This window comes from Sinohyriopsis cumingii, chromosome 6 (genome assembly GCF_028554795.1).
Source record: "Sinohyriopsis cumingii isolate HCF-2022 chromosome 6, ASM2855479v2, whole genome shotgun sequence".
NCBI lineage: Eukaryota > Metazoa > Mollusca > Bivalvia > Unionida > Unionidae > Sinohyriopsis > Sinohyriopsis cumingii.
The window spans coordinates 30,191,068-30,201,530 of record NC_142966.1 but is presented as its reverse complement, the minus strand read 5'-3'; the positions used below and the strand labels follow the sequence as shown (position 1 = coordinate 30,201,530).

The 10,463-nt window shown below is 36.2% G+C and overlaps 1 protein-coding gene across 1 annotated transcript in view; it reads left to right on the top strand.

The window, feature by feature from the left end:
* The first annotated feature begins 1,442 nt into the window (after positions 1–1,442).
* Positions 1,443–10,463, top strand: part of LOC149796569 (tyrosine-protein phosphatase Lar-like) — an 89,254-nt gene continuing 80,233 nt past the window's right edge. The window contains exon 1 of the mRNA XM_089960629.1: positions 1,443–1,583. Coding sequence (XP_089816755.1) covers positions 1,499–1,583 — 85 coding nt within the window. The 5' untranslated portion in view covers positions 1,443–1,498. The remainder of the gene's footprint in view (positions 1,584–10,463) is intronic.

Here is a 10,463-nt window from a genome sequence, read left to right as displayed (position 1 = left end):
TATATATATATATATATATATATATATATATATATATATATATGTGTGTGTGTGTGTGTGTATGTGTGTGTGTGTGTTCTTTCACATGTAGAATTTGTTTGACGAGATTGTAAAATTAGATGCACATAAACCAGCCTACTCTTTCCTTAGGTTAGTCGTGCAAATATTACAAATCAAAGTATATGGGTGCATAATTAAAACAAAGACATACGTTGTTTTTGATGCTGGCCACTTTCGTGACTTTTTAGAGAACGTAAATGATATTAGTGAACCAAAAATGTGCCATGTATTTACAGCATAACCTACCTATTTAGACAAAGTCTATAGAGTAACCGTGCTAAGAAATTGAACAATGCGACAGCGTATAATACAGCTACCGCCGTAAACATGATTGTCATATACTGAGCAGACTCAACCTAAACTACGTATCTACATCAATATAATTTCGAACAAAATATATCAAGTAACGATGCTAACAAATAAAACGCTGATACGAGCGACATAATTAAAAAAAAAATTGTAGAAGCCGTATAACCTTGTAAAAGATTATCTGCAGATTCAACCGCCTAAAAACTGAACAAATAGAGAAAAAACAACCAACCCCACAACCCCTAATAAACAACAATAAGCAAACATGTCATAAGCAGCATATAGCATTTATATACATGGATGTATGACGCTGCGAAGATTTAGGAAGGGTGTTGTCCACGTCTATTGCACGCGCGCTGCTGGCTGACGAGCCCAATACATCAAAATGATAGTCGCAAGTAGGATTAAAAAGCGCCGACCAACATTTTCTCGGTGTATTTGTACGAGTAAAATAGAATTGTCTCGTGTTTCACACTAAAGTGAAAAGTGAAACCTTAGTATTATGACGAGAAAGAGAGAGAAATGGAATATATATATATATATATATATATATATATATATATATATATATATATATATATATATATATATATATATATGTGTGTGTGTGTGTGTGTGTGTGTGTGTGAGAGAGAGAGAGAAAAATGTTCTCTCAACATCATCCAAAAACGCATATATTGTCAGAATTGCCGAACTTTGTAGTTCATTTAAGTTGTAGGGTATTGAATTGGACATCTTTAATATAGATGAATTTACACATCACAATATTTTGACTTTAAGAATTAAAATGTTAGAAAATTAAGAGCTCATTCCGAAAGTCTCTATTTAGAAGGAATTTTGATAGTTACGTGTCAAAATAATGCAGATTTTACATATGTTATATAAAAGCTATATGCTAATTCTCAATTAAAATATTACAGGTTGCTGAATTTTTTCTTAAATAATATTTTATATAAATTAGATGGATAAGGATAATGTAATTCTGCATTGAAAACCCTTTGACCTTACACTAAGGGAAATCACTCTTAGTAAGCATAAATATAACTACATTTTATCAGAACAGTTCTCAACAGGTAACGGGTTAGGTCACACTAATTCTGTCATACCAGCTAAGGTACCGCATGCCGTCATGACATCAATACCCGATAAGAGTCTCGTGTCGTGGATTCCATTAATTGTTTTTGTGTTGATTGCTCATTGCCCAAGCAGAGTCTGTAAGTATAATTACTTGTATTACATTATAGAAACCATTACGGTGAACGCGAAAGGTACTCATGTTGAAATTTCGCGGACATATTTTCCTGGCCAGTAAGTCTCTCCCGGTTCTAACAGTTGTAAGATTGTTAGCTAGCTAAAAGGATCTCTTTCACAGCCCGTAATGTGTTACGGATTCGCTCATGCATGTTGAAAGTAATCGAAACGGACAATATAGGATCATATTGTATATTAAATGTGTATTAATCTTGTGGTCGTGTTGTACTAATTTATCATTAGTCAAGACTACGCATACGAGGATATATGCATGAATCAGCCAAGTGGTGATTCCAGTTTGTGTTAAATTAATAGACCCAGCGCACTCAAAACAATGAGCATGTAATAAGATATATAAGATTTTTGAAAGAAGAGATGGTCGTCAGCCCTATATGAACACTTATTGAATTTGCTATCTGCTTTTTTATATCTTTCCTTTTCTTTCTATCCCGTCTTGTTCTTTTCGCAACAATTGCTGGTGAATTTGCACGATATTTGATATCACGGTAATGTTGTTGTTGTTGGGTTTAACGCCGTTTTCAGCACACTATAGGCTATGTATGGCGGCCAGTATTAATGGTGGAGGAAGAACTCGGGAAAACCCGGGGAAGAACCACCAACCCACGAGAAGCTACTTGCAAGCTTTCTGTCGTACTCACATTGGCCGAATCCTAGACTCGAACCCATGCAGACAGAGGTGAGATGGCAGTGATCCGTAACAGAGAGAAGTTTAGACCACTCGGACACTCGGGGTCCCATCACGGTAATGAAAACTTCTTATAACTTACATGACCAGTCTCCTCCCAATAATCATTCTGACACCTAGTTTTCTTTCACATGTCACCATTTTAATTTTGTTTTTTATGCTGAAATTTCAAAAGCTGGGGAATTCATGGACCCCCTTTTATTAATTTTAATGTCTTTGATGCAAATTGATTAAAATAACAATTCGTTCAAATTTAAAAAAGAATGAACTAAGAAAATGCAGCTTTTTTGTCTGCATTAAGACAGTTAAATAAGAATACTATTAATCATATCCTCGGAGAATATAAATAATTTATTTAAGTCAGAATATTTAAATGAATATTTCGCTATTACTTCTCAGTGACATGGAAACAAATTTATAAAAGAATTTTAAAACAATTTGTTGAAAATTAAAAACCAAAGAATATTAACAGGTCGCCATCTTTAACGTCAAGGTTTGTTATATATTTTCACAAAATGCTCACCACAATAACAAAAGCCTGGTGTGACGGGTTGTTATGCCGTCACTGTCGTCTGTGGTAGGTGTGCTATGGTTGGGGAGGGGTGCTCCCAATATTCTATTTAAATTATTATAGAAGTCCCACCCAGGCTATATTTTGGTTGCAAGTTAACTTAGTGAAAGAAAGATGCAAAGCTCTGAGCCTCCAGCGAGCACTACCGACGGTTAAATTATTGAATATACAAAAATGTGAAATTCAACGAATAACAATTTAATGACAATTCAATAGTCATGTGCTTAAAATTTCCCAAGTACTCTCCTTCTGCTCGACCCTGTTGCATCATTTTATTAGTAATATAAGATAGCTTTCAACTTATCATTGTATGCTACTCATATGTGTATTATTCTCTCGTACTCGTCCAATTCCTTCCCATCTTCCTCCCAACCGTTTACATATACCTTCTTCTCATCGACTTCTCTATGCTCCACCTCCTTCTCCAATATCTCATCCTCGACTCCTTTTTCTCCTCCCCATCGCCTCTCTCCACCGACTGGAATTGTCGACTCCGTCTGCTCTGCTAGTCTCACTTCCGTCTCCCGTCTCCCCTCTAAGAGACTCGGGACTTAACTGAACTGGAAGTTTTGTCCCCCCAAAGGTTCCTGTGAAAAAGCAAGGAGGGTACAATATTTTCGTTAGCCCTCTTACCTCACACTACACCCAGCCTATAATCAGATAACGGCTATTAAATTTCTTCGGTCACGCATTCATTCACATCGAAACAGGGGGCCCCGAGTGGTCTAGCGGTCTAAATCGTTCACCGTTACGGACCACTGCCATCTCACCTCTGTCTGCATGGGTTCGAGTCTAGGATTCGGCCGATGTGGGTACGACAGAAAGCTTGCAAGTAGCTTCTCGTGGGTCTGTGGTTCTTCCCGGGGTTTTCCCCGGGCTCTTCCTCCACCATTAATACTGGCCTCCATGCATATTCAATCGTGTGCTGAAATATGACGTTAAACCCACAACAACAATACATCGAAATAGGGTAAAACAACGTCGTAATAAAAGTACGGTATAATTAACTTATCATACATACATCAATAAATTGCGTCGTATCAGTAATATATTCCTAATCACATTATACTAAACAATATCACAGCAGTCAGTTGCATTTATTTACATTACAACTCATACAAAGTACACAAATATTCAGATGACCCTGCTCTGATATATCCATATATCCATATTAACTAATCTTACACACTTCAATCATTTTCGAATCCACAAATCAAGCATGTGTAAATTCTGACATATCACATTAATAAATGCACTAGTTTACTACGAAGTAACCTAATAGCGAATTACAAAATTAATTCTGCCCACAATCTAACAATCTAAATAACTCTCTACATAATACTCGAGCTCATTTCTCAAATACGCATGTATATTAAAAACTACAAAGGTAAATCTATGTACTAAACGATCCTGTTAATTAAGTATACATGCTACACATAATTACAATTACATGGCCATAATATTCTGCAAAAATTTCGCAAATACCTTACTGACCTTTACGAAGCTTTGTCTTTCCTTAGATTCTCCTTTCTATGTTTTACCGCGAAATTACGCGTGACTTCCTCGGAGTAACCCTATATTACTCAGCAAACTTCCTAGGCGAGACTAAATCTTCGCTTGCTAGTTAGAAGTTATAATTTGGATCGAACCTGTTATCACACCCTAAATTCCGCTTTGACCCAATCCAATCAAACTTGGCGGACAATGTCATTTTCGCTGTCTGCCAACGTGGGGATGAATTTAGAACACATCCCGGTCTCTCGCGGGTTCCTCTGTTCTTAGGACTAAGCTGTAACACATAGGTGGGAAGTCGTTCGATCTAAAGCCTGTGCCGATTCAAGATGTCGGGTCTTTTCTCTGGGCACGGTAGCCTTGCATAAGGGATTAACTCTAGCCTGCGGAAATGTTTAGACATCAAACCATGGCTTCTAATAATACCTTAGTTTATACTTGACTTACTAATTGAGGTTGAGCAAACGTGAGACACACACACACGCGCACGCATATAATATATATATATATATATATATATATATATATATATATATATATATATATATATATATATATATATATATATATATCTTAGACATGCAATTATTTTGTTGTGTGTCGTTCATTTTTATCCGTCAGGGTGACATGAGATACGAGTCATTCGTATTTCTAGATTGCGTTCGCATGACATCTTATGTTCAGTAAAATCAGTGTATATGTTTTTTTTTACAATCTTGTCACTCGGTTCTCATGATGACCCCAACACACAATCCCTTCCCCCCACCTGAGTCTTTGACGCCTAGGTTGCCTCATGCGTTTACATATCTACTTTAGAACTTGCATATTATACCGAAATTCTAAATATTCGATGCTATTTATTCAGCTCGACGAGCATTTACTTTAGTTTGCATTTTTTGTCGTCTACTTTATTTTCTGGGGTCCCCGGGTGGCCTAGTGGTCTAAAACAACCGCCTTTACCGATCTCTGCCATCTTACTTATTTCTGCGTATGTTCTAGTCCCGGGCTCGGCCAATGCGGGTCTCTGAGAGAGCACCCAGTAGCTTCCAGTGAGTCGGCTAGTTTCGGTCTCGGCCAGTGTGGGTCTCTGAGAAAGTACCCAGTAGTTTCCCGTGAGTCGGTGTTTCTTACCGGTGTTGTCCCTGGTTCTTCCTGCATCAGATATAGAGGCCACCGTGTATTGAATATATTGCACTGAGAAATGGTGTTAAACCACCAACCCCCGCCAAAAAGCAAAACAAAAGCAACAAAGAACAACCAATTATTTACTAAGGATGTTAGTCGGATACCCACAGTTAACTCATCGAGTCAATGGGGATAGGACGAATAAGGCTTTGTTGTCTTCAAGTTTTTCAATACACGAGTGCGTCTTATTTACTGAAGTTATTGATGTGTGTCCCTTCAAACGAACACAGGCAACGCCTGCTTCAATTGTCCAATCTCGATTTAAGTTCTGACGTTTTCTCTATAGTCAATATAACATGTATCTGCCTAAAACATTGGGATGAATGAGTTATTAGGGGTTGTAATTTACTTACTAAGACTGGCTGAACTATAAAGGATTTTATTTAGCGTAGTTAATGAGATGGACATATATATTTGGGCTTTATTCTAATTATTAAGATGAGACTGATATATTTTAATCTTATTTTTTAGATAGACTAAGATAATAGGGCTGTAATTGAATTGTTGAGTTGGACTGATATTTTTTAATCTGCTTATTGAAATAGACTGAGATACTAGGGCTTTATTCTAATTGTTGAGATGGACTGAGATATTTTAATCTTATTTTTGAGATAGACTGTGACATTAGGGCTTTATTCTAATTAATGAAATGAACTAAAATAGTTTAATCTCATTATTGAAATGGACTGAGGTAATAGGGCTTTGTTCTGATTATTGAGATTATTGTTGCCCATCTTTTCAGACACACACCAACACTTGTTAATTGTGCAAAGCCCGTGTCGGATTATTTTTTCGTAATCCCGAAGGATTTTAATTTCAGCACACAATTTCTCCGTTTATTTTTCTCTATGCTGTGATCTTGTGTGTGTGTGTGTGTGTGTGTGTGTGTGTGTGATTTGGATTTTTAACGTAGCTTTAACAAAATTTCAGTCATATCACTACGATGTCTGCAGTTAAGCAGTTTATAGTGATGTCTAGCACTGGGGCATCATGCCGCAGACATGTAGCACGATGTCCCACCCAGTCACATTATCCTGAACCAGGCTTACCAGTCCTAACACTATCCTCTTAATGCTGAGCGCTAAGCGAGGTATAAGTCTGTTGTATGACTCGGCCGGGGATGAAACCCACAAACTCCCGCATCAGAGGGGACGCTCTAACTACTAATCCAACGGAGCGGTCGTCGTTTATTTTTTTCCAAAGGGTATATGGTTTATTTAGAGACATATCGTTCTTTGGTCAAATATAATTTTATAAACGGTCATATACTTTTGTAAAGAAAGGGGATACCAATATATCCTTTATTTTAGGTTCTTTGCGTTTTAAATGGTTTCGTTTGTTTATTAAATGTTTGAACAAAATCTATAAAGGATCTAGGTGATATTGTGTCAAAACCAGAAGTATCCATCATAAAATAACCAACACATTGATTTAGCATCCTTAGAACAACATATATGTAGTCTAAGTACCGCATTATAGAATAACCAACACACATTGATTCATCACCTGTTGATAAATATCTAGGTGGTCCAAGTACCCCATCACAGAATAACCAACACACATTGATTTATTCCCCTTAGATCAACATTTGTTTGGTCCAGTTACTATAGTGTGCTGGTTGTGTTTAAGAAATTTATTAATGCTGTCTTGTATAAGGCATGTATAAACCGGTACGAACCGGCTGAATGTTTCAGAAAATTCTCGTATCGAGGTACGAGTATACCGTTTTAATACTTTCTGTTCAAAACTTTCTCATATCAGGGTATGATTATATTTATATCATTTTAAGACTTTCCGTGTCAATACGTTCTCTAATCGAAATACGAGTACATTTAAACGTTATTTTTTTGATTTTCTGTTTTAAGACTTTCTCTCGTCGGGGTACGAGTATCTTTAAATTTAAGACTTTTTGTTTTAATACTTACTAAATTACCGGTAAGAGGATGTTTAATCTGATTGCAAACTGTGTGACGCATACACCTATAGTTTTCACGTCTATTTCTAAATTCTCTTTGTAGTATGTCCAGGTAAAAGTAAAGCTGCGAACGAAACTTTAATTAATGTTTAATGAAATCTCTAGTATGTAGGCTTTTGTATACGCTCAACTCTACTTCATGTATCAAAATTTACTGATACACAGATTTGTGGAATTTGGCTTGAAATGTTCGCAGGTAAATAAATACACGAGCTAATTCGTTTGTAAACATATCGGGGTTAGATTTATCCATCTATGATAATTACTTTGGCAAAATACTCTAAAAACACTTCGGAACGTAGATACATAGAACTGCATTGTATACCCTGAAATTCCATGGACAGTTAACCTATCAAGCTATCGATAAATGGTATACGTCCTTGGTACTTGGTCAAAATTAAATCATAGGGATCACATACTTTTTTGTATTAAGTCCTGACACTTGAAATTGCCAGAGGCAGAAGGTACATCAAGTTAGAAGATACACATATGGAGTTTCCATTCAGGGTTTTTGGCCTTTTCCACCCCGTTTTAAGGATAAGTAGATATGCATTTGAATAATATTACACTTCTGCTTCGGTTTCTTATTGTTGATATCAGTCAGTTAGTGTTCAATACAATGTTGCTCAATTTTGCAAGTTTCTATCTAAAGCTACCTATGTCTGCCGCTTCTTCGCGTTTTGAGCGAACTCTATGTTTTTGATAGCGAATACGCCCTGACTTCCCACACCAACACAACTAACCAGATATCCGAAACGAGGTGTGAATATATGAGGAACATCACACTAGCACCTTTAGTGCTTTATGTTGTTCTTTTTTTTCATTTATATGAAGAGCAGCTCTATAGACACAGTTGAAACTATGGTCTTAAAACTTAATGTTTGCGTTGATCGTTGTTACGTTTGAAACCGTAAAAGGTAAATTGTGGTTGTTATGATATACTTTCCTTGTTTGAGTAGCTGTGTTGAGTTTCTTCATCTTGTTCTGAGGAAGCCGGCAAGATATACCATTCAAAAACAGAAACCCAATGGTTCATTCTATGCACATACTTTCACTATTTCAACAATAGTAAGTGTGAAAGGGGAGAATATATCTAATTTGGATTGATTTCGTCGATAGGAAACAATGATACATCTGTAGTATGCAATTTCACTCGCGTCCTCACCTGGCTTTACTTTGTAACAATACTATTATGTTTATTATTGTGTTTGACAGTTACTTTGTGGTAAAATATACGCAGTCGATTACGTGTCAAAATACAAAGTATCAGAGTTTTCGTGTATATGATCTGTCTTCATATATAAGTTAACAAGTTGGTGCCACAGTTTAAAACTGTAAATTGATTTAAAATGCATTCTATTCTTTGACACTTAAGACTGTTTTCATAAAAAAATATATTTGCATTCTCCGCTTGTAGTAATGCACACGCGTAGAAAACATCGGCTGGCAAAACATTTTGGCACACCAGGGTCTCAGATACTTGTAAATTTCCATATGAATGAAGATGGTAAAATTTCAAATACGGTCCCTAGGTTAGAACTACATTCAGTGTATTCAGTTATTTAGGATTACAAGGGACATATATAAATCAGGAGGGTAATGCAGTAATAATGCTGGATCGCTTATCTGTAAAACCACACGGTGGTGGTTGATTAAGTTTTTGTATAAACTGTATAATAAATTCCTTGCTTACTGGAAGTGACAAGAGTTACTAGTGCTGAGTTGCACAACCAGAATTTCCACTTATTCATTTGTATCAAAAGTAGTTTCTTTGTAGCTTAGCCGGATGCTATTTACGAGTTTGATCCAGTCGAACAGAATACGATGTCGTCTGCTGTAATTTTATTATTGTCAATGATGAATGTTTGTCATGGAGAACATTCATTGTTACTTTGCTTATTGCTGATTGTCACGTGACTAATTGTAAGCATAATTACATGGGTGAAATTTATCATAAACATTGATAGTAGGTCTTAAATATATGCATCTTGTAGTTTCAGAATTAAATATATTTAGGATGACATTGCATAGTCTGCTGGATCGTTTCTCTTCTCTAACGCAGCAGTTATTATTTAAAAGGAGTGTCAGTCATCACGTATCGGTCTATCAATACTGTATACTTTCTTTCAATGATTATAAAGCGTACTTCACACTGGTACAATAACAAAACGGGTAATGCTAAGAGATGACAAAGCTAAGTACAATAATAACATCAGAAATTAAAACACAACTAAATATCTTTGTTTCCAGTATATGGAATAATTAGTACACTGCTGATTTTAAAGATATATTATACCATTAAAAAGAACATCAAGGCAAGGAAGTGTGTGTGTGTGTGTGTGATTTGGATTTTTTTAAATGTAGGTTTAACTAGTTTTTTTAACGTAGAGTTAACTAGTTTTCAATCATATCGCTATGATGTACGGAGTGTTGTAGTTTATTGTGATGTATAGCAGTATGGCATGTAGCATTATGTCGCACCGAGTTAGATTATTCTGACACCAGGCCGACCTGTCCTAGCACTAGCCCCTTAATGATGAGCATCAAGTGAGGCCGCTGCTAGTACCAATGTTATAAAATCATTGTTATTACTCGGCCTTGGATTGGACCCGCGACGTCTTGCATCCGAGGCTGACGCTCTAACCACTAGGCCACCTGAGCTGTCCAAGGCTAGGAGGACTATTCACATCTTCAATTAGCAATGCGATGCGGAATATATGTAATAAGTCAAATGTAGTAACTTGAATATGCATAATTGAAAGAAAATGCACATGTCTGGTCAGTATGTATGTTTGTCTTACAAAAGAATGGAGAGGGCCATATCCATAATATTGCGTTTTTAAATGTATTAAGCTCTGCTTGGGAACGTCTGTATACAATGGATTACAAATACA